The following is a 24,648-nucleotide window of genomic DNA, read 5'->3' on the forward strand; positions in this document are numbered from 1 at the left end:
TTTCTTTCTTTCTTTTTCTTTTTGTTATGAACGATAAGAGAAAAAGAACAAAAATGCAATCAGAATACACAATTCACTTGTTCCTTACATATAATGCTAGTTGCATAAACCTCTGAAATATTCTCAAGTACTAGTGCTGTTAATTAGTGTGTACGTGTGTTTAGATCGATCTCTATGTATGAATCCTTATATATAGATTCTACATCATGTATTCTAAGGTTGAGTTGTGCAGTAACTTGCCCCTTTCTCTGGTAGATCATGCTGCATCACAGCTTCCCTAGAAAACTTTTGGTTTTGCGTGCGTGAGAGTACCACATGCAGATGGTCATGAACTTCTTGTACGTGGGATTGTAATGCTATATATTGACGACTAGACAAGCTTTTGCATGCAAAAGGATTTCGAGCGCTGCAGATGTGCACATACTAAGAGGATGCAATAACAGCCTGTTTGTGGATCGAGAGTCAAATCTTTTTGTTCAGCACTGTGATATTCAGTTTATAAATTTCAGCTTCTACTAATAAAGGATGAAGTAGCTTTCCATTTCCTGTCCCTGATTACTGCTCCTTTTTTGGGTAGTGATTCTCGTGATCAAACAAAACAGCATTACAATGAACCTTTAAGCAACTTCATTTCCTGATCTTCGAACGTACAATATATAAGGAGAAAAAACTCTAAGCAAAATAGCATGGTCGCCCTAACATATATAGTACTGTGCGTGGTATTAATGATGGGAGCATTGCGTTTTGATCTATATCATGTAAAGCTGTAGAATCTCATGATTCATGTATGGTGATTACTGAAATCTTAATTATATAGGAGACAAGAATATTTTCGCCTTCTCATCTTTTGAAGATATAGCTTTTTGTATCTGTGGGGTTTATTCCATGATAACAAACTGCTCTTTTCTAAACGACATTGACACTACTTCCATTGGTTACCAAAAGCTAGGCGTTTTTAACTTCTGAAATAGTTGTTCTCCAGTTTTAACGTAAGATACAGGAGAAATTCTGTTTGCTGTGCACGCGCACGCCTTATTTGATGAAACGATGTGTTTTATTAAATAAAAAAATACATTGTTTTGGCAGACGTCCATCCCCTTCCCCCTTCCCCCTTCCCCTTCCTCAGTGCGAGATCCATCTGAGCCCTTCCTCAGCTCGAGACGGTCATGATCTCCTTCCTCAGCTTGAAGTCTCCGTCCCCTTCCTCAGCTCGACCTCGGCCCCTTCCCAGATCTCTCTCTATTTGAAATTGATTTATCAGAGTTGCTCGTATTTTTTCTGTTTTTTGAAAAAAATAAAATTATATGTAATACAAAAAATTATATAAAATGTTGTAAAAAATATAATTATATAAAATATTATAAAAAATATAATTGTATCAAATATTGTGTATAAATAATTTTATTTTATATATTATTATTTCTGTATTCATTTTGACAGTACTATTAATGCTCAATAAATGTTATAAACTAATTTCCTTTTGTTTTTGTTTTTGTTTTCTCTGGTTGGCAACTTGGCCCGGGCAGATGGTCAGAGCGGTAAATATCATGAATGAAGTTTGCTGGCACTGGCAGTGAAAAAGGTGTGAGCAGAGGAGCTCTAGTTTCGATGCAGCTTGTCTTTTGGCATCGAAAAGAGACGTTAGAGATTCGTACACTGTTCCTTCACACGTTGAGGGCACCCTTTCGTTTACACGGAAGAAGATAGCAGTATTTTTAAAAAAAGATATGTAGCAGAGAAGAGAAGCCTTTGATTATATAATTCTCAGCCAACCAATCAATACTCGTAACAGACTAAACACATACAGATTATGAAAGAAAACAAAAACACAAGAAAAAGAAAGAGAGCAGAGATGCAAATGTAAAGTAAAAAGGCGCAGATGGAGAGAAATTATGAGTGCTAGCCCATCTGAAATTAGATGCAAAACGTTCATCTCTTTCTTCCTTTTCTTTTCCTTTCTCTCCTTTTAAAACAAAAGAATAAAATATTTTTCAGAGATAGAAACATCTTCTTCTAAAACACCCAACTTGCCCTTTAATTTGTTGCAGCAGTTACTTTTTCTGGGTGATAAATTTACATGCCAACCACGTATTAAAGAAGTTGAGTTGTAAAATTAATGAGAGAAAAGTGAGGCAACGGTAACCTTCAGGCTTCAGTTTGTAGGTTCCTTGAGGGGCTGGTTGGGAATTTGAATAGGTTAACGGAACTTTTTTAAGAGTGAAAAGCGAAGCAGGGGAGATAGAGATGTAACTACAGAGAGAGAGAGAGAGAGAGAGAGAGCTAATAGTTGGGCGGCAAGTGCAATGTTTTTGTCAGTGCGTTCTCTTTCTCAATCCATTTGCAGTCTATCTCCAACTGTTAACTTCTCTCTTTCTCTAAACTTTTTCTTCAATCTCTTGCTTTTGCTTCTATCGTCCATTAGTTGTTTTTTTTCTTTCTGCTTTCCACCGCGATTGACTCTCTCTCTCTCTCCCTCTCTCTCTCTCTCCCCCTTCGCATTGATTTGTACGTCTTGGTTCCATTTCGGTAAGCAAAACACCCCGAGAGGATCTCTCTCTCTCTCTCTCCACCCCCCTCTCTCTATCCATTCGGATTTGGTGGCAAAATAAGAGTTGTGAAGTGGGCGTGAGCCATGGAAGCTCCAAAACAAGAAGAGATAAGCCATCATCCACCAATGGACCAACTTCAAGGCCTTGAGTACTGTATTGACTCGAACCCGTCATGGGGTATGGCCAGTTTTATTCCTTTTCCCAACCCCGTTTCTCCATTCATTGATTTCTCGTTTTCTGGCCCATTTTTTAATGTTCTCTGTTTGTTACCTTCTCATGTTTGCGTGTGAAAACAGGGGAGGCAATAGCTCTGGGTTTCCAGCATTACATTTTGGCCTTAGGAACTGCAGTTATGATCCCAACATTCCTTGTCCGTTTAATGGGCGGCACAGATGTGAGCCAATTCTCTGTGGTTTAGATTGTTTATCACAACTTTGTTCTGAGTTGGAAATCAGATAGTAAATTCCGTGATTTTGTGTTCAGTTTTTAAGAAAAGTGTGATTATTTTTCCTGCCCATCTACATGGGCTTGCATAGTTGATACGACTTTTTTTTGTGACTTTGATCCTCCAGAATGATAAAGTGAGGGTGGTACAGACTCTGCTTTTTGTTGAAGGAATTAATACATTACTACAAACATTATTTGGGACCCGGTTGCCAACAGTGATCGGAGGATCTTATGCATTCATGGTCCCCATTATATCCATAATTCATGATAAGTCCCTGATGAGCATCGAAGACCCTCATCTGGTTAGTCCAATGATTTCGATCATTTTTCATTGCTCACTTCTTTATTATTTTTCTTAAAAGTTGAACCTTCAGTGGAAGGGACTTGTTCTTTCGGTGGATACTCGTGTGACCTACTCACTTACCCAGTTGTCTTTATCATATCAAACTTAATCTATTCAAATTTGTGTGAAGATCCAAGATAGATAAAGGTGTTCTAGTGTGGATGGGCGAGTTGGTGGGTCCAAGTGTGTTTTCGAACATAATCTTATCTTTGTAATATTAAATTCTCAATTCACAGTAACTCTTATCAGTTAAATGTAATGGCAAGCTGCAATATTTTTTATTTCCTTTGGCATTGAGTATTGATAACAAAGTCCCAACTAATAATTTGGAGTTGCATACGATCTCGATAAAGAGTTTCTCGTAAGTTTACGTCGAATAATTTAAGGATGAATTCAAGGGCAAGCTGCCGTTGTATTTAGCTGCATTCATTTTTTAACATGTTATATCATAAGTACCTGATACCTCATATGCTGATTTTGGAGAATTTGAGTGCCTACTTGTTTTATAGAGCAAAACTAAAGGGCTTGCATTTATTTGTAGAGATTTCTTAACACCATGAGAGCAGTCCAAGGTGCTCTGATAGTAGCATCAAGCGTACAAATTATTTTGGGATTTAGTCAAATGTGGGCCATCTGTTCCAGGTACGGATTTTTACAGTCTTAGTCAAAGTTACGAATCCGAGTATCAGTTTTTCTTTTTCCATAGATTACATGATTGCATTCTTTTCACCTTTTCAGGTTCTTCAGCCCTCTTGGAATGGCCCCAGTGATTGCGCTGGTGGGTTTTGGTCTGTTTGATAGAGGTTTCCCTGTGGTATAAGAATATTATTGCCAATTTTCTTTTCAATCCTCAGTATTTTTCCAAATTGAACCTAAAGAAAAAGTATCACTTGTTATGTCCTTGATACTGTATTTTGATTTAGTGAATTTCTATCAGGTTGGACGGTGTGTGGAAATTGGTGTTCCCATGCTTATTCTGTTTATAGCCTTCTCCCAGGTACTACTGCTATGTCTCTTTTTAGCCAAGATTACATATAAATTTGTGCTGATAAAAATATATAAAAGCACGCTTAGGCATTGCTATTGTATATATCCTGTATACTTGGGTTTTTACCTATTCTTTACATCAATTAAATCTTGTTTACTGATTAAAAAAAAAAACATCCTGTAGGGAAAAAAAGAAAAAGAGAGGCCACATTGAGTAGCATAAATACTTCCATGCTTAGGAGAAACTTTTACTTAAAAAATTAATTTGTTAGGTTAATCATGGTTGTGAATATCTATTAATTATATCATAAATTTTTAAGCTTTGTCAAAGTAGGAATTTTTGGAAGTTAAAGCTCAAATGTAGTATTTAAGAGTCAACTCAGTCCGAATTTTAAGAGAAGTTCTCAGGAAACTCATTTTAATTGTGCAGAAATTGAACAATATTACATTTTCTAAAACTACTAGTGATTTATATGGATGATTTAAAAGGGTGATCGGGCAAATTGGGAAAAAATGTCCTTGGGATCTCTCTTTCACTGTTGCCAAATGTGCTATATTGTGCCAGGTCTGGTTTCTTCGTTGCATAAAACAGATATACTTGCCAGATATATGATAAGCATTCTAACCGTGGCTGTTTGTTTTTTTGTATACAGTACCTAAAAAATTTTCAGGCAAGACAACTTCCAATACTAGAGAGGTTTGCTCTCTTGATATCAATCACTGTGATATGGGCATATGCGCACCTCTTGACAGCCAGTGGAGCATACAGACATCGACCAGATTTAACCCAACTTAACTGTCGAACTGACAGGGCCAATCTCATTTCTTCTGCTCCATGGTTGGTAGCTAAAGTAGCCCCTTGTCAAATAAATGTTATCAAATGTAAGAGGCTAAAGACTCTCACTGACAGATGATGATACACAATATCCAGGATTCATCCTGCTGAGGATCATAATGGTTTCTGAATGTCACATCACCTTTGGGGGGTGGGGGAGGAGGTGGTTAATCTCCCCCCCCAAAAACAAATTTAAAAAAAAAAAAAGTAAATGAGGATCAAAGCTTCACTCTAATTAAATTTTGTTTACTGGAAATTTCTGGAGAAGAAAATGGGCTTGTGATATGCAATTGAAAATCATAAAGAGGAAGCGGCAAATAGAAAGATTGATTGCCTCCATCTCACACATTGCACTAGAACATGATGTGATACAATGATTGAAAGAATATTCATAAATTCTTCTCCCAAACTTGGTAGAAAGATTGTGAAACATTGGACGAAACTTTTATCAACTGCCTGTTTGACCTTGAAATTGATTTGTTGTCAGGATAAAGATCCCATACCCTCTTCAATGGGGTGCTCCAACCTTTGACGCTGGTCATGCTTTTGGAATGATGGCTGCCGCTCTAGTTTCATTGATTGAGGTATTACTGTGTAAACTATGGGATCCATCAAAGATGTAGTAGTTTTGATAGGAGAGTAATGTTATTTTTTGCTTTTGTAGTCAACTGGTGCTTACAAGGCTGCATCACGTCTAGCAAGCGCTACACCACCTCCAGCTTATGTTCTTAGCCGTGGTATTGGCTGGCAAGGAATTGGGATCCTGCTGAGTGGACTCTTTGGAACATTGACTGGCTCAACAGTCTCCGTGTATGCATGATTCCTTCTTGCCTTTTTAACATTCTCACTTATATGCTGTGGCTCATAATTTATGTTAAACAACAGAGAAAATGTAGGGCTTCTGGGAAGCACTCGTGTTGGAAGCCGCAGGGTTATCCAAATCTCTGCTGGTTTTATGATATTCTTCTCTATGCTAGGTGAGGGACAGAATATATTATTCAATGTACTTGCCTGTATAATCACGATTCTTGTTCTTGAGACTAATGTTTTCGCTTTTAACTTAACTCTGATTTCTTGATTGGTGCAGGAAAATTTGGAGCTTTGTTTGCATCAATACCCTTCACTATATTTGCTGCTGTGTATTGTGTTTTGTTTGGTCTTGTTGGTGGGTGTTATGCTCATAGCTTCTCTTCTCCTCTTCTCTGCACAAGTGTTGACATAATTTTGTTTTCAGCTTCGGTGGGGCTGTCATTTCTGCAATTCACGAACATGAACTCGATGAGGAACCTCTTTATCACAGGTGTAGCCTTCTTCCTAGGTTTGTCTGTTCCTGAGTATTTTAGGGAATACACTGCCAAAGCTCTTCATGGTCCTGCACATACCAGTGCTGGATGGGTGAGTTTGTCTCGTTATCTGTACTCAAGTTTGCAATTTGAAACTGTATACAACCGCCACGAGAAATTACAATCTATAAAAAAGAGTAGCATTTAAAGGATCGCACTTTTAATATATCTTCTCATCCATGCTTTTGTACTGATTTAGAGTAATAACTTGTGCATATCACCACTAGCATCACTATTTACATTACCTTAACTCTTTGAAATTTGATCTGACCATCATCCCCATCAACTTGTGTTTCTTTGATGTGCAGTTCAACGATTTCCTTAATACAATCTTCTTTTCATCCCCGACTGTTGCAATGATTGTTGCAATTTTCTTGGACAACACACTCGACTACAAGGATAGTGCCAGAGACAGGGGAATGCCATGGTGGGTTAAATTTCGGACATTTAAGGGAGACAGCCGTAATGAGGAGTTCTACACCCTCCCTTTTAATCTCAACCGTTTCTTCCCTCCTTCCTGAACGAGTGTTGGTGCCCATTAAGAAGAAAGATGTCAGAGGAAAAGCTTCATTTCCTGATGAGGAATTACATGATGATCACAATTTCCGTGAAAGAAGAGTGCAACAAAGATCCATATGTTCTCTGAATGGCAAAGGAATGCCACCTTTGCTTGCTCTTCCTCTTTCATTGCTTTATAATATATTTGACTCGGATTATTTGGGGTATAATGCACTAATTTGTACGTCCCGTTCGGCATTAGCAATCAGTTTGGTTCGAGAGGGACAAGTGGCATCAGCTATTAGAGAGACCCAATGAAAATTAAATAGGGTTCTGAACACACTCATTGATATTCAAGAGATGGTAGTACCAAAATCTAGAGACGAATACATATGCAAAAATGTGTTGGGCTTCATCTATACCCATTTATATTGCTATCAAAAGATGAACTACAATTGTCAGAGATTTTGAATCATACTCATCGAAAAAAAAAAGATAAGGGAAAAAAAATTACACTGTAAGCTTGAACACTCTGCATATGCTATATCCGCTGGAAAATCTCAACTATGCTGACCAGATAAGGGGTAAAAACGTTAAAAAGATAAGAGAGCTTAAAAGAGTGGCCAAGATAAGGACATGCTACTGAGCTTTGCACATGCACTCAGGGCACCTTGGCTGTCGATAAATGCTCCGACCAAAGCCCCTCACACGCACTCTTTGACCTTCGTCGATCATCTTTTTCACTCTGTCTTCAAAACTGTTCCATCCAATTGTGCTATTCTCCGACAAAATTGTTGCCAGCCTCTTCTTGTTAGGCCGCAAGGTAGGAGCACGGCCACCACCATAGTAAGTTCGGAGTCCAGTCACCAGGGATGAAAGTTGGCTTCCAGAGTCGGTCATGGCAAAAACATCCGCAGTTGCACATGCAATAAAGTCCAGTGCAGCTAACTGTCATGCACAGCAACTCTTTATCTTTAGTAAATATACTAAACAACGTGAGTAGAGAATTGGAGTCCAGATTGTAAATGTATACTAACGATACTATCCATTTCAAGTGAAATAGAGAGGATCCTGTTCCGTATAACTCTAGGCACCCATCTTATGCACTCTCTTAATTAATACCATATGACATCAGGGAAGGCACTGTGATTATTAGTGACACATACGAGATCACTTACCAAGTACATGGTGCTAATTAATTCAGTACGTGGTGTTAATCAATTCATTCTTTTCCTAGGCAAGTATATGGTGTAATTTTAATGCAAAATAACCTCGCACTACAATATAATTTGGTTTCATGAATGACAGAATTTCATGGCATTCAAAATAAAGAACACCGACTACTAATTAGAGATTTGCATCCTGTTCAGTTAGTACGTACAACTTTAAATCCTTTGAACAAGGTGCCCATTGCCTACTTCTCAGTTTGTCTTGTGGGCTATATACAAGGAACAGATTTAAATTCTTCCAAGAATTTAAAGAGAGAGTTTCCATACTGTGTATGTATATGAACCTATCTTTTTCAGAGAAGACTAGTTTTTTACCTGAGAAGAGAAATTTCTAAAAGGTGCAAGTTCGTGGGGAGTTAGAATGGTTTCCTTTGTGACCAAATTGGGATAGAGGCTGGTGAAGGAATCCATCCTGGATTTTTCTCCATAAATATGAGAACCAGCCAAATAAATGTAAGTTCCACGCTTAAAACCAAGTCCAGATAGGACCAGTGCTGCTTCCTCTGGTGTCAGTGGACATCTTCCCAACTTTCTTAACTCTGTTGGAGAAACGGGGCTGCAAACAGCAATACAGTGTGGCAGATAGATTGGTAAACTAATATACATTCGTAAAAACAATGTTAAACCTCAAGAACCCATACCTTGAGTTCTTTAAGCGCTCAATAAGCAGAGGAAAATGGATTTCTCTATAGGCTTGAAGTTCCTTTTTCTCACTTGCTCCACCTCCAAATTCACACAGGGAGTAGGCCACCATGTCCATTTCAAATCTCAAATGTAGAGCAAGATATTTGGATGGGCTTCTAGCAGCATCATTCTCATTCGATAGATTTTCGGGCATGAAGTTTCCTAGTAATTGTCTGTCCAGCGTACTCCGTGCAGCATCATATTTTCTAATCCTTCTGACCAATAATGAACCAACTCGTTGGATTTTTGGCACGAACTTCAAAGCATGGAAGTTACATTTGCATCTTAATCTCTGTCATAAGTTCAAGTATAGTTTAACTGATTTGTAAAGGCATCATGATCATGCATACTGGATAACAATACAGGAGTAATTCAAGAAATTACATGTAATCCAAGTAAATGGAATGGTGAAGAGCAAAGGCCATAATTACTTAACAGTAATCAGTTAGTTTTTTTTTTTTTTTTTTGAGTAAATCATTGAGTCTGAAGTTGAAGTAGACGTTCCCTTTAATGGGAGGCATGCTTCTGAATTATTGTGTGATTGAACTATGCATAGGTAAAAAAAAATATTGTATGACATAAGAATATTCAAACTTGTAGGGTATGTTAACCAATTAAGAAAAACAATCCACCTAGGGAGCATAAAAGATTTGACTTGAGATAAGCACCAGAGAAGGAAAAGGCCTATATATAGAAGAGTGCATTTAGAGTAAGTCATTTTAGTTATATAAAATGTGTATGTACTCATGTATGTGTACATTTCTGTTTTCCGATATATGCTATATGCCTAATGTGCAAAGAAATTTTCTTATGTCGCAAAGCAACTCCAAAATGATGATCATAACTCATCACGCTTGTGAATATTAAGTGAAAAATTAAGCCCCAATCAACAACGAGTATATTAATATTCAAACAGTTAGGGGAAGTTTTATAACCTGAAGTTTAGAAGGAAATGGATCAAAGCCTAGTCGATTTCCAAACCCAAGGAAGTGAACAATTCCATTTTGTAAGAGGATGGGAAGTATATTTCTGATGTAATCAGCAGGCTTTGCCTCCTTTGGAAGATCTGCATCAGTAATCTGAAAAGCAAGGTAAAAGCTTTAGATCGTTATCAAAATGAGTGTAATTTATTCATTACAGTATGTTACACAAATAACGAAGATAGCATACCAGGCTACCTAATGCTTCAATGTCAAGTGATCCCAGATCAGGAGGGAGTTCCTTTACAATATTGATTTCATCCTTCAAAACATTCATAAAATACTCCTCTTGGTAAATATCACCAAATTGGCTGCACTTTTGTCAAATGAAATGCATGAATCAACTGAGGCATGAACGCCAAGGTTAAAAATTTCCAAATAACCACTAATTCCATTTAGGCGACCTAATTGAATCAGGGATATCATGAAAAACTTCAGTGGTCAACCAGGAAACCAAGGAATGAGTGTATAATCCAGCATAGTTAAGAATATGTTCTTTGGTTCATGTCTTTCAGATGATCAGAAGCAATTGTTCATTGAAACTTATGATACTACTATATATAATATCTACTAACTGTATACAATGTAAAGCTATAAATATGTTATTCATACTCATGCCATCCATGCTGATCATCAACCTCGATCTTAGGTTCATAAAGGTGATAGTGACTTACGGCATCAATATTTGCATTGCTTTAGCTTTTCAGGTCAATATTATTGAACAAATCAACTTAATTAGTTCTCGTTGAATGTAAGATTTGCTTCATGAACTGCTGTTCTTTTGGGAGTTTACATATTTGCATTGATTTTTTTATTGGGAAAAATGCTAGATATGATCTCAAACCTGGGATCGTTCCAAACATTGCTATATAGAAATCTTGGAATAACCAAAGTTGCATTAAGAAGAGATGCCACAGCAACAGCATTGCAGATCTGTGAGCATTACCAATAGCTTAGTCAGTTCAACTAGTGGAGTAGGTAACTGAAGAAAAACCACAAGAAGAGACTACAAAATAAGCTCCCCAGAAATACATCTGAAAACAAGCTAGAAATAATCAAAATAATAACAAAAATTATAGTTGATATGCAAATAATGTGTGCTCAACTTATTTTCAAGTAGCCAAATTCATATTTTGTTTGATACATGAAGTTTGCAACTAAATCTATGTAATTGAGGAAAGAAGATTCAGTCTAACAGAGCCAAAGCTTAAACACTTGGCCTCAAGTTTATATTATGCCCTATTCTTACATAAGCGTCCTGAAGTTTTTCAAAAGTCAAATTCTAGGTATCTTATTATTCCCCCGGAGTGAACTATAGTTCTCAAATTCTCAATATCAAGAACCCATTACTTGAGAGAGCTCTCAGAAAACCCTGCAGAAGAAATTAGCAAAGTTTACTAGTAAGCACACAAAATCCAATACATTCAGGATAATTACTCCTTGCTCCATGAACTACTCACTCTCAACTATATACACACACGTAACTCCTTCAACAAGTGTCAGATAATGGTGAGTGGGTGAAGCTTGAACTGTAGCTTCTCCCCCAATTCAAAGCCCTTATTCTTCATAAAAATGCAGGATCCATGGCCATTTTCTAGACTAACGTTTCAGACAAAGAGCCCCCTGAAATAACGAGGCTGATGCTGTCCTAAGTATTTCTTTTTCTCAATAAGTGGAATTGCATTGTTGCCCCCAAATATTTTACTTTTCTAACTCCAAAAAATTCATCAGGGTTTAAATTATTGTGTACGGATAATTATGAACTTGGGCAGCTTGGTACTTACAGCAACTCGCTGTTGATTGAGACCCCCATTTGCACTGATTAGTATGTAGCCATTATTTTTGTCGAATTTTCCTGTCCAGGAAAATAACTAATTCAAGAGTATTTACAGTAATAGTAACCTGCTGCAATTGACTTGCAAAAATTAAAATAAAAACTATGATTAAAAATTTATAAGACGATATTATTATTTTTTATTGTTAATTTCTAAGACAATATTATTGATACTCTTATAGCACTACATATTTCCCATGAATCAATCTAGGCAGGATAAAAACTCAAATACCTAGATTGCTTGGAAGCTTTCGGTCCGCACATGGTTTCCATGCAGATGCCTTTGAATATGGTTCCTCCCAGAGTCTTGACGTCTCTTGCTTAAACTCTTTCTATAACATAGCTAACATCTCAGATATTGGGATAAAGAAATCCCGTTACCTAATTTGACAAGCGAATCTGAAAATGTGTACCAACCATAGAAGTTTTGCAGCTAACCTCTGCAAGAGCACTGGATGCCAAGTTTAGTAGCCGGTCATACATCTGTATCGGTAATTTTTCATCATTGATGTAGGCACTTCTATCTTCCTCCTTTGAAAATAAGATGTGGTATATATGAGAACAATTAGTCGGCATGCCTTAAGAATATCAAAAGAATTATAAAATTGATAATTAATTACAGTTTGCACATTATTAGAGAAAAACCTTGGCAAATGACTAAAGATACTCTATAAACCAAATGATTCACATAAAGGACACCCAAAATGCATAATGCCCATAACCACCTAAAATCTGAGCTTGCAGAGTGAAAACAGGTACAGAATGGCTTCCAATTCTTGTAGAGAACAAAAATATACATATGCACGTCTTTAATCCACAGCTTACATGACAAACAGCAGGGTAAATGTTACATAAGTGGACTTCAGTAATTGAAGCGTTAAAAATCCATCAATGATGCTTATATATCAGTTTCAGCAGGAAAATGAATAATAAAATAATTGTTAAATTGTATCTGACAGGAGTGCTTGGTGACAGGTAGAAAGTATAAATAAACGTAAAAAAAATCAGACAACTTAATCACCATTCACCACGATGGCTGCAGACTAACAAGGAAACCAATAATGAAATAGTAAATTTCTCAAATAAGCACCAATTGGGATAGAATATGATTGTCACGTAAACTCGACAGCTACATTCTGGCCAACTCCAATTCCATCTCTCGAGTTTCAACATAGTCATGGACCAGTACTAACATCACTAGCTAATTCAATAGTAGGGCATCTAGCATTGCCTCGGAATATATTTACCTCGAGCCCACCTGATTTGCTTTGGGCTGGATGATACTGAAGGTTTCTCGAATAAAAAATGGACATCATGAGGGAATCAAGCAGGAGAACGAAACCCATCAACACAATCATAAAAGCAATTGACCTCATGTGCTTTCGAAGCCACAGATGCCTTTTCCCCACATGGCCTCCCTTACAAGCAGTATGGTTTGCAGAATCATTCTTCCATCCATTAAGTAATACAGTTTTGGGATTACAATGATTATCTCCCCATGAAATTCTCCTTCCAATTGAAGGATCACTTCCTGGTAATGTTTCTGGCCCTCTAAAGTGATAGTCCTTCATCCCTAAAAATCAGTCAGCATTCTGAAATTCAGGACGCTAACTTCTTGGGGGCAGTTGCTTCCCCATTAGACCATTACCTCTGTGTAAAGCTTCAAGTATCCAGGAATGTAACACAGCACCACAACCACCATTTCTTATTAATACAACGATTAGAATAAACTTTTTAACCAGCACCAACCTCTACTTTTAGGGGCGCTCACACACACACACAAACCAACCACCAACCTATTAGACCATATGAGGCAAATTCAGGATTTGGTGGTACGTATTGGCATGTGAAAAAGAAAGATAATCTATAAATTAAGAACACCCAAGAATCTATTCAAAGCGAAGCTAAGAAGTAGGTGATAGTAATAGACATAAAGATGAGTGAAAAGCAAGCGAGAAGCAGAAGCCCAACAACAATTTAGGAACCAACCTTTTGAAACAAGAATCATATGTGTAACAGCTACTGGCCACCAACCAGAACAAACGTTGGTTTTGCGCTTTCTGGGTAAGGCAAAACTGTAGGCCGAGTGGCTCTGTTTGAGACAGAAATGGTCGGACGACCATGGTCATTTTGCCTTGATTACGCACGTTTGACAATATCTTTTCCCTACAAAATTACATTTCGTACGTATTCTTTGGACATGTCATGCATCAATTGGAGATTTAGATGGACATCACTGATAATGCTCTTGATGAGCGTCTTTAACGAATTCAGGGTGCTTCGGGGATCATCTTATCTAATTACATTATCCGTTCTTCTTAGATAGCAAGATAAGAAACTTTGGCCTCGAGTCTTGGGCTTCAAGAGATTAGCCAGTAGCTACCATGAAAAAAAGGAGCACCCGGGCTGTCTTGACCAACCGAATATATGGATCAAATGATCACGTCAGAAATTAACTTCCAAAAATCTCAGGGGTGAGTGAGGCATAGCTAGATCAAGCCTACAGAAAAAGTTTTCCTTGTCTAGCTTGCAAATTTGGCGAACTAGTTCGAGTACATCTACCTTGCCATTTGATCCATAGCTGAAGCTGCAAAATGCAGGAAAACAAATAGCCAGCCCCCTTTACATTCATAAAGAGAGAAAATCTCTCTCTCCAAACTGCACCAGTCTCTGGCAGCAAGCCAAGCTCCCTAAACCGAAACGGGGAAGAGGGAAAGACTGGTCGTATTTGTCATTGGGCCTCCTCATTGCCTCACGCGGCCCAGTACCAAATTAATCGGGCCTTTTATCTATCATGTTCGGCCACCAGTTCTCTATTTCGGACAGTTAGGACTCGTTGGTTTTTGTATGAGAAATTTTTTATTTTATTTTGTGTGAATAATTGATAAAGTTATAATAATTAGATAACATGAAATGAAAATGGTTGTGAAAAGGCCTTAGGTCTCATTTGGATTCAGAAAGTATTTCATCTCATCTCATCTCATCATTATATTTTTTTTTAATTCTCACATAAAATATAATAAACAATTCAATTTTTCTAAATTTCAAAATAATAATAATATTTTTTTAACTTTTATATTTCATCTAAAACATCTCATCTCCCAACCTTCCCTTTTTACACGTTCGGTCTTATTAACATCTAACATGGAGAAAATGTTTGCTGATGTACATTCTAGATTCGTGACGGAAGTTGAAGATAAGTTCAGTCTCATTGCAAATGAGATATGAATGCTTCTAGTAGTTCCATTGGAGGCGGCCCATTTGATCACGTTGTGCGCAAGAGAATTGGCACTCTTGCATATCTTCTTAATTTTTCTTTAGGTCTCGTTTGAAATTTAGGCTGAACTGAAATCAATTCAGTTTAATTTAATTTTAAGTTAAATTTAATATTCAAACACTCAACTCTCAAATCAAAACTTTTTTACACACATGACTAATAATATTTTTCAACTCAACATCTATTTACACATAAGATTTAATATTTTTCAACTTTTCATAAATATATTAATAAATCATCTTAAGTGAGCTCCACAAAATTCACTCCACCATCTCAATTCATTATTATTTATAAAAAAACTCAATTCATCTTAATTCAGTTCAACATCTAAACATGAAATCACATAAAAACCAAGCTATCTCTTTCATCAGCAATGATATTATCTAATTCGATATTAGGGACTCGTTTTAGATGGTCGGGCTAACTTCTAGTGAACTGAATTACAACCAACTAAAAAGCCTACTTCTCCTAGCAGTGTTGCATTCTTGGATTATCTCATTGAAAAGCCTAGTTTATGGATGCTAGCAAAAGATTAAAGTCACGGTGTTTGCATGCATGGACTATTTAATTACCTAATCACCACATTAGAACAATAACCCAAAGTAATTTTGAGGTTAACTGGAAGTATCTGATACAATCAGCTTGTAGTATTCGTTGCCATTGATGAGATATGGATAAGAAAATACAGAAAGCTTGTTTATTTTCAAAAGTCGTCTTTGGAGACTGAGAAAGGGCAATGACGTTACTTTCATAAAGTAAGACACCCTCTTTTTCATATTCTTTTACTAATCCTTTCATTTTCATTTTCATTTTCATTTTCCTTTTTCCCCCTTGTGCATGCCTTTAACAAGGCCAATAGCCTGGAATCAAAGACAGCCACGCTTCCTCCTATATCTTTTCCATTGATCATTCTCATGTATTTATGTGCATGTTTGTCTTATGCATTTATTTTTCCTCGTGCTTTACTCGACCGATGCATAGTGTCGTAGAGTACTTTAAAAATGGTGCATTTACCACAAAATCATGGGCTAAAAATTAAAATAATGCCATCATCGTGATTCGTATCCATATAACACATATACCATGATGTTCATCGATTTTTCAGTAACACATATACCATGATTTTTTTTTTTTTTTTAACTTGGCAAGCAGGACTACACATTTTACCAAGGTGGGTTTTCTCCCTTTTTATTTTATAACAAGATTTATTTATGCTTGAAAATGAATATTCATGCTGTTAGTGATTGGTTAACATTGGTGTAACGTTCATTGATGCGACAAACGTTCATATACTATCACATCAATAAAAATAAATAAATAATTGGTATTGTATGATATAAAATGTTTGGGATTCGTAATTATCCGGACATAACTGCTTGCTAATTTTGAAAAAATAAAATAAAATAAAAAATAACAGCATGTGGAGTGAAGGGGAAATTACATGTGGCGGTGGTGGTCAGTTTTTGTTCTCTAAATATGTTTCACATAAATATTAAACATAGGTTAAAGAGTGGGTGGGATTTAGAAATGAGTTAAAGATTGATTGAGATGGTTTATAAATAGTAGAATAAAAATTGAATTATTTATTATATTTTGTGTAGAAATTTAAGAAAGTTATTTTAGAATTTGAAAAAATTGAATTATTTATTATATTTTATATGAAAATTTGAAAAAGTTGTAATGATAAAATGAAATGAGTTAAGATTAGTTGATGTGTGTTTTGAATGCAAACAAGTGATGCTAAAGCGAGGAGCGAGGGATCTTAACAAACGTTCAATGTTAATCAGACGATCCATACCCATTCCTATTAAGGAGAAACAACTATTTGCGATTTTAGATCGTGTTTAGTTATTGAATCAAACTCAACTCATATCAAATCAATCATTGATAAGACTCATTATTTTTTTAACTTCCTATAAAAAAAAGTTAAACTCATCTCAATATATTTCATACATTTCAATCTAAAAAAGTTAAATTTATGTCAATGGGATCTACAAAAAAGTTAAACCTATATCAAGCTAAAAAAGTTAAATCAATCAATGGATTCACAAAAATTACTATTCACAATTCAATTCAACTCATCTCGAATTCCAAACTGTACGCTTGGATCTCAAACTCATCCAAACTTATCATTACAACTTTTTTAAATTTAAACACAATATATAATAAACAATTCAACATTTTCAAATCTCAAAACAATAATAATATTAAAAAATAACTGCCTTGTTTGGATTTAGAGATGAGTTTAGATGATTTTAGATGAGTTGAATAAAATATTACTATAATATTATTTTTGAATATTATTATTGTTTTGGGATTTGAAAAAGTTGAATTGTTTATTATATTTTATGTAAAAATTAAAAAAAATTGTAATGATGAGATGAGTTGAAATGAATTTCCAATACAAACAAGGGCTTAGTGTAATGTAACTTGTATACTTATTTGTCGCAATCAAGAGTCTTGGCAATTAGGAGTGCGCTTGTGAACTTGATGATATTTAGGAGTTATTTGAATTGAGAGAGCCTCTCAACTCAACCTATCTCATATTATATAATCATTATAATTTTATTAAACTTATCCATAAAATACAATAAATAATTTAAAATTGTCAAATTTTAATACAAAATTAATATTCTATTTAATTTTTATCTCATCTTAACTCACCATCTAAACCTCTCATCTATTAAAAAAAAAAAAAAACAAGCAGAGACGGATAGAATGATACAAAGAATATATGCATCTAAAATAAATATAACAAGTAAATTCTTCATAATATAATAAGAAAGGTGATACCAAATAATAACGAATGTTCAAAGTGTAACAACCTTTATTAATAAATAAAAATCGAATAGATGAGAGGTTTGGATGATTTTTAAAAATCGAATAAATAAATATAATGATTTTGTTTTTGGTTTGGTTCCTATTTTTTGCTTTTAATGGATAAAAAGGGGCAAAAGAAAAAGAAGAATGAAGGATGAAGTAGACAGACGGGCAGACATTAGCCAATCGGATTGACGTCGGCAGAGACTCCAAAAATTCAAAGTCCAATATCGTAATTTTGTCAAACTGTAGGGCCCCTTTTGCCCCCAACAGCAAAGAAAGAGCGAGACAGACAGAGAGGGAAAGGGTGAGAGAGAGAGAGAGAGAGAGAGAGAGACGGAAAGTTTAGAGAGAAAGTCGAGAGAAAAAGCTAAGTGGGAATCACATGGCCTTCTTGTTTTTGTCTCTCGCTGGGGCCTCCTCCTCCTCCTCCTCCACACTATGATCTTCTTCTTTTTCTTCACCGATTGATTCAAGGAGAATATTCCCCCTCCTCCTCCGCCCGGCATGGCCGACGATAAGGTACTCCCCTCCCCGTTCACATTCCCCAACTATGAAGTTTGTGTATTGATGGTTTCGTTCCTGAGAGAACCTACAAATGAGCTGGATTGTTTTTGCTTGGAGCGTGGGCCTTCGAGTGGGAAATGCGGGATCCATGATTTCTGGGTTTTTTTCTTTTCTTTTTCTTTTGTTTTCTGTGCAACCAAATGGCGTATTAGGGTTTGCGGTGATCTGTGGGGAGATTCTGGAGCGAGATCTTGTTGGTCTAGTTTTTGTTTATCTGAGATCGAGGCTAATGCTTCAGATGGCCGGATCTTTTTTCTTTTTGCTTCTGATTTTTAGGCTTTTGTTCGCCTCTCTGATCTGCCTCTAGCATCAAGGATCTTTTCCTCTTGACTTAATTATCAGTTTTCAAAGCTCGATTATATTCACTCGGTCAAAGTTTTCTTTTAATCATAGTAATTGGCTCTTTTATTGGTTTGGATATTTTGAACATTGGGTTTCCATCAGATCAAGCTTATTTGATAGATGCCTCGGTTCTTGACTAGAATTTCCAGTGTTTTTGCTTAATTTTCTTGGTGAGGGGCCATTGTATTCTGCTTAGATTAAGAGTGCTTCATGAGTTTAGTGGGTTTGGTCTGCTTATGTTGTTATTTAACATCTTCAAGTTTTGAGGCATTTTTGCGGATTTCATTTCTTACAGTCTAAGCTGATAATATGCGCTCAAATTATTGAGTTGCGTGTTTTTCTTTTCTTTCATAGTCGAAGCGATGGCACCCGCTAATTAGTGTTTTCTACCAAACAAAATTTCCCAGCCCTTCCTGGAAAGGAAGTCATTTGCCAATATCGTGTACACCTATTTGAAAGTTTTGTTTCTTTAAATCCTTCAAACCTCGATGTGAAATATTTTGCAGGACATATCTGGTACTGTTGTTGATGGAAATGATCCGACAGGTCACATAATTTCTACTACGATTGGAGGCAAAAATGGAGAACCTAAGCAGGTACACATTCTTGGGAAGACCTTTTTGTTGCTCTCCTCTTTATTTCTTCTATCAAGTCTATGGTGTTAACTGTTTTAATTATTAAAAATATGGATGTTGAACAATTTGGAGATTTAGACAGTTTAGTAGCTAACCAGGTTCAGTTTCCTAACATGTGAAGTTGTTGGCGTCTTTTGTGTGATTTTCGTTGTAGACAATTAGTTACATGGCAGAGCGCATTGTGGGGACTGGGTCATTTGGAATTGTTTTCCAGGTATGATTTGCAGCTCTACCTGTCTTTATACCTTTTATCTAGCAAGAAATATGACTTAGATTTTTCTTTTCTTAGGCAAAGTGCTTGGAAACTGGGGACACAGTGGCTATAAAGAAGGTCTTGCAGGACAGAAGATATAAGAATCGTGAACTGCAATTGATGCGTGTGATGGATCATCCAAATGTGATCTCTTTGAAGCATTGTTTCTTTTCCACGACGAGTAGAAATGAACTTTTTCTCAACCTTGTAATGGAATATGTCCCAGAGACCATGTATCGGGTCTTGAAACATTACAGTGACGCAAATCAGAGGATGCCACTCATCTACGTGAAACTTTACATGTACCAGGTATACATGATGCTTGCTTATGCTGTCTGGCTTCTCGCATGTTCTCCCTGACACTAACTGGGGTGCTTCCAGATTTTTAGGGGGTTGGCTTATATACACACTGTCCCTGGAGTTTGCCATAGGGATCTGAAGCCTCAAAACCTTTTGGTATGCTCTACTCATTGAAAGAAAATGATCAGAATGTTGTAACTTCGCTAAAAAGAATTCGAGAATACAAATTTTTGACTGGTTTTACTAATTACTCATAATTGTCTACAGGTTGATCCTCTCACTCATCAGGTTAAGCTTTGTGATTTTGGAAGTGCAAAATTGCTAGTATGTCGACCTCTTAGTCTCAAAGTTTAGCATGTTTCCTCCGGTTCTAATGCAATTATAATTTTCCAGTCGACTAATTATTTATACTCCAGGTTTCGCTAGGGCTTTGTTAGGTTCATTTTCCTAGATGGGCTTAATGTTCCTTGTATCTATTTCTGCACCCCAACTAGGTGTTTTCTCTTTTATACATCCAGTGTACTTGGCTATGTCTATTGATATTAATAAATTTTTTACTTATAAAAAAAAAACATATTTTTTGAATACTTGAGAACATTTTTATTGATTATAAAAAAGTAAGACTTATAAAAAAAAGTAAGACTTAATCGAAGTACACATGGTGTATGCAATAGTACATCAAATGAGAGAGAGAGAGAGAGAGAGAGAGAGAGAGAGAGAGAGGAGTTTATGGAGAATTTTGTGTTGGCTGCCACCCATTGTTATAGAACATTGAAGAAGACAGTTTTAAGGTCCTCAGTGGTAGTTGATAATTTATTGCCCTCTGTATGTACCACATTAAACAATCCGTGATCATCTTCCACTAGGTCTCACTATGCTGAATATCAAACCACCACTTCCAAGGATGTAACAGATCTGCCACCTGTCTATTACCCCACCTTAACTTAAAGAGATCATCAAAAACAGATTATTATGTGTATCATGTTATGAATAATGTTATTGTTTATTTAAATTTATTTAAAGTTATTGCACCTGCGGGATTAGTTGGGACGCTGTTCCCGGACACCCGGTGCCAATAAAAAAATGTTATTGCAGTTTAGGCAAAAGATTTGAAGTGCCTTATTGAGTTTACTGTAACTACTAAGCAATATGTTCTGTTGCTACTAATCTTGTTTATGCGGGATTGCATGGTTTCTACTTGTATAATAATTGACAGTATATTCCTTTCCTGCTAAAGGGTTGCATTCATCTAGTAGCCAGAATAGGATGATGGTGCTTTTTATTAGCAAGTCTCTCTTTTGATTTGTTTCTATTAGGTCTTGGAAAGGGAAGTTTAGCAGCCATGAGATTTTTCAACGATTGGAAAGGGATTTTATTTTTGGGTTCTCTTTATTTTTTTGTGGCAAGGGGTGGCGGAGGTTAAATTTGAGGGTGCTGGTGGCTTTGTGTCTTTAAGCTCCCTGCTTAGCCAGCTTTTGGTTGTTTGTATTTGGAAGACACTTTGATTTATGACTGCTTACAATTTTATGTTGCCAAATGGGATTTTCTTTCTTTCTTTGGTTTATTTCTAGTTTATTGTTTCTGACATTTGCTATAATTTTCCTTTTGATCAGGTCAAAGGTGAAGCTAACATATCATACATATGTTCACGATTCTATCGGGCTCCCGAGCTTATATTTGGTGCCACAGAATATACTACCTCAATCGATATTTGGTCAGCTGGTTGTGTCCTTGCAGAGCTTCTTTTGGGGCAGGTTAGCATTTTTTCACAAATCTGACTTTCCTGCAGTCTTTGCATGGATAAGATTTTTTTACTCTCTCTCTCCCCCCAAATGCAGCATATTATATCTGACCTATTTATTTTGTAATTTTTTAGCCACTGTTCCCTGGAGAAAATGCAGTGGACCAGCTAGTAGAAATTATCAAGGTTTGGTTTTATCAATGATGCTTTAGTGCATGCAACCCTTGTGATCAACATCTAATGTTTTATCATACAGGTTCTTGGTACGCCAACTCGTGAAGAAATCCGTTGCATGAATCCGAGTTATACCGATTTTAGGTTTCCACAGATAAAAGCACACCCTTGGCACAAGGTTTGCACTTTATTTCCTTTTTAATTAATGGAATTGTCAGGAGATTAAGTTAATATGAATAGGCATCATCTGCCATTTGCATTCTTAATTCCTTGTTTATTTTAGGTGCACTTCCAATGTTTATTTTCCTAAGGCTCTTAAATGATTAAAAAATTAATATGATTATTCTAATACTAATGTTTTCCTTCTAAAAATTTTATGGTACATTCCAGCTTACATTTAAGTTTCTGGATTTAGGTTTTCCACAAAAGGATGCCTCCAGAAGCAATTGATCTGGCTTCACGACTGCTGCAATACTCGCCAAGTCTTCGCTGCACAGCAGTGAGTTCAGTTCTGCTATTATTTTTATAGGGATATGGGACTGCATTTATTTTGGTGTAGCCAATACTGATCTGAATTTATTTTGTAAATACCACCAATACATTACTTTTTGATAAGTGAGTTGAGCTTAACTAATGGCCAAAAGAGACGTTAATACCAATATATTTTTGGTTAAGAGTTGTACTGTTATTTTATTATCTTTTGTGTATATGTGCCAGTGTATACGGACCTTTTCTTTTTTTTGAAAGGGTGTGTTTGTGATTGTTCTCCTTTTGACTGCGAGTTTCTTTTGTTATCACAGCTAGAAGCATGCGTGCACTCTTTCTTTGATGAACTCCGAGAACCCAACACTCGCCTACCAAACGGTCGCCCATTGCCACCGCTTTTCAACTTTAAACAGGAAGTATGTATGGATGTGCTTCTTTTGCCAATTTATCTTTAATATGCATGCCCATTATTGATTGGATTCAGGATGATCCTTCAGCACGGATCTTTTAATGGCCAAATACTGACATACCAAGAATTTATTTATTTATTTTTTCATGTCAAATCTACCAGTTAATGTATGTGCCAGTTAATTTGTGGATATGGCTCCAATTTTTCTTTTTTTTTTCATTTGTTGGGTTATTGGGAAAATTGAAATCTTCTGCAACTATGAAGCAAATTGTTTACATTATTTCTCTATGGTGATTACAGTTGTCAGGGGCTTCTCCAGAGCTTATTAATAAGTTGATTCCAGAGCACGTGAAACGCCAAATGGGTCTAAGTTTCTTGCATCCAGCAGGCTCCTAGGTGTGGAAAGTTATATGGGAATTTCCGTCTACCGGTTAATGTTTGGCACAGGGAGGTACTATCTTTGTGTTGGAATCATCATGCATTGAGGCCTGACCAGTATCATTTATCGCTCTTGCGCTCTACCAAGACGCACAGAGACTCAAATGGCTGGATAACTGCAATTCCTTGATGAGTTCGTTTCTACGATACCATCCCTATCCCTCCCCCAAACTTCTCTTTCCAAGCCTCCTTTCTTAAGACACCATTTTGTTTCTGTACATGTTTTGATAGTTCAGATAGCTGGAGATGGACTGATCAGAAAGCTGCTAGCAGAGGAAAAGCTAGGGGAAGTGTATCTATAGCTAGGAAGAAAGCCCCTGATAGAATGGCTGAACAAAAGGGGGTGGTCTTGTAGTTGGTTGTTGGGTATGGTTTATTTGCATGTTGTTTCCGTTAGTCCTTTGGTGGTTTTTTGCTGGTTGAATTGTATTTGCAGCCTAATGTTGCTACTTACTGTTTGTCCGAATTAAATGCTATTGTTCTGTGTGCAGTACCGCTTTGCTTGTTCTATGCATTGATTCTTGTTGAAGATAAGCTTTTGCATATTTACCTTGACTTAGAATTGCATTGCTGACTGAGAAGTTGCGTGCTACACCCACCGTGGGTCTAGCCCGATCGATTCTCCGGAAAGGTCATTTGGACTTTCTTTTTTTTTTTTTTTTTTCTTTTCTTTTCATACATTTTTTTTATATCCTTAAACATTAAAAATAAATAAATCACAACATCATTGAAAAATATTTTCTTAATTATTAAGTAAAAAAATAAAAATTGAATCGAGATCCACTATCGGTAGCATTCATCTATTCGTTTGCTAATATGATTCGTTGATTCTCATTATTCAGCTCAGACTGCCTTTTTGGTTATGGGATTAGTGAGTCGAGTGAAGTACAATGTGAAGACTTTGCTTGCCTTCGGACAGTGCTAATGTGCCATATTCTTCCCTTTCGCAACCATTAGAGCCTCCGGAGCTTCTTGTCCCACATTCTGTCTAAACCCAACAGCTGTAGAACTACTAGAACATCCCATGTGTCATTATTGCCTTCCTAGCGAGGCCTGGCTCCTCGTTCCTCTTCTAGTTTCGAAGCAAAGTGGTAGGAGCCTATGACCCACTTTCCTCATCACTTGCTAACTTTGCCACATGCTCAGTTCGGATAAACTGTAGAAGTTATAGGGCATGTTAATGTGGCGGCCTCTACATCTATGGACTATGTTGAAAATTAGCAATCCTTAATGAGTAATGTATACACGTATGTCTTTTTTACAACTATGTATTAAATTAAGCATATTTTTGTAAATTGATATTATTTATATAAGTTATTTTATAAAAATGTCTCTTATTTTAGTTGTATAATGAATTGTAAAAATGATTATACGTGAATTAATAGATAGCAAGAAACCCCCACCTATCAGTGTTGACTTGGCAAGAAGTGATAAGTGTCATTAGTCTTTCTTTTATTTGATATTGTAGATGTTAATA

The 24,648-nt window shown here is 36.3% G+C and overlaps 3 protein-coding genes across 6 annotated transcripts; 2 read left to right on the forward strand and 1 right to left on the reverse strand.

Moving 5' to 3' along the window:
* Positions 1–2,139: 2,139 nt before the first annotated feature.
* Positions 2,140–7,359, forward strand: LOC109011277 (nucleobase-ascorbate transporter 2). 2 transcript variants are annotated; one of them, XM_018992401.2, is made up of 13 exons: positions 2,140–2,726; positions 2,846–2,943; positions 3,122–3,298; positions 3,881–3,981; positions 4,078–4,117; positions 4,277–4,336; positions 4,980–5,164; positions 5,649–5,745; positions 5,826–5,971; positions 6,047–6,138; positions 6,249–6,326; positions 6,396–6,556; positions 6,813–7,359. In XM_018992401.2, the coding sequence occupies exons 1-13, from the start codon at positions 2,633–2,635 to the stop codon at positions 7,023–7,025; spliced, it is 1,542 nt and encodes a 513-aa protein (XP_018847946.1). In that variant the 5' UTR covers positions 2,140–2,632; the 3' UTR covers positions 7,026–7,359. The 2 variants fall into 2 exon arrangements, with proteins under 2 accessions (XP_018847946.1, XP_018847945.1); XM_018992400.2 differs by having other exon boundaries at positions 2,143–2,726; positions 4,078–4,153.
* A 34-nt stretch (positions 7,360–7,393) lies between these two features.
* Positions 7,394–14,329, reverse strand: LOC109011275 (O-fucosyltransferase 8). Of its 3 annotated transcripts, none has more exons than XM_035688916.1 (10): positions 12,977–13,410; positions 12,168–12,260; positions 11,962–12,061; positions 11,680–11,750; positions 10,740–10,828; positions 10,086–10,206; positions 9,851–9,994; positions 8,873–9,207; positions 8,547–8,787; positions 7,394–7,950 (listed from the first exon to the last, which is right to left on the reverse strand). In XM_035688916.1, the coding sequence occupies exons 1-10, from the start codon at positions 13,298–13,300 to the stop codon at positions 7,642–7,644; spliced, it is 1,827 nt and encodes a 608-aa protein (XP_035544809.1). In that variant the 5' UTR covers positions 13,301–13,410; the 3' UTR covers positions 7,394–7,641. The 3 variants fall into 3 exon arrangements, with proteins under 3 accessions (XP_035544809.1, XP_018847943.1, XP_018847942.1); XM_018992398.2 differs by lacking the exon at positions 12,977–13,410 and adding an exon at positions 13,719–14,329 and having other exon boundaries at positions 7,439–7,950; positions 12,147–12,260; XM_018992397.2 differs by having other exon boundaries at positions 7,439–7,950; positions 12,147–12,260.
* A 3,641-nt stretch (positions 14,330–17,970) lies between these two features.
* LOC109011282 (shaggy-related protein kinase eta-like) lies at positions 17,971–23,705 on the forward strand. Its single transcript, XM_018992407.2, has 12 exons — positions 17,971–18,348; positions 19,242–19,331; positions 19,525–19,584; positions 19,660–19,932; positions 20,005–20,079; positions 20,191–20,247; positions 21,537–21,677; positions 21,800–21,850; positions 21,921–22,016; positions 22,254–22,337; positions 22,639–22,740; positions 23,034–23,705. The coding sequence occupies exons 1-12, from the start codon at positions 18,334–18,336 to the stop codon at positions 23,127–23,129; spliced, it is 1,140 nt and encodes a 379-aa protein (XP_018847952.1). The 5' UTR covers positions 17,971–18,333; the 3' UTR covers positions 23,130–23,705.
* The last annotated feature ends 943 nt before the right edge of the window (positions 23,706–24,648 follow it).

Source organism: Juglans regia, chromosome 3 (assembly GCF_001411555.2).
Source record: "Juglans regia cultivar Chandler chromosome 3, Walnut 2.0, whole genome shotgun sequence".
NCBI lineage: Eukaryota > Viridiplantae > Streptophyta > Magnoliopsida > Fagales > Juglandaceae > Juglans > Juglans regia.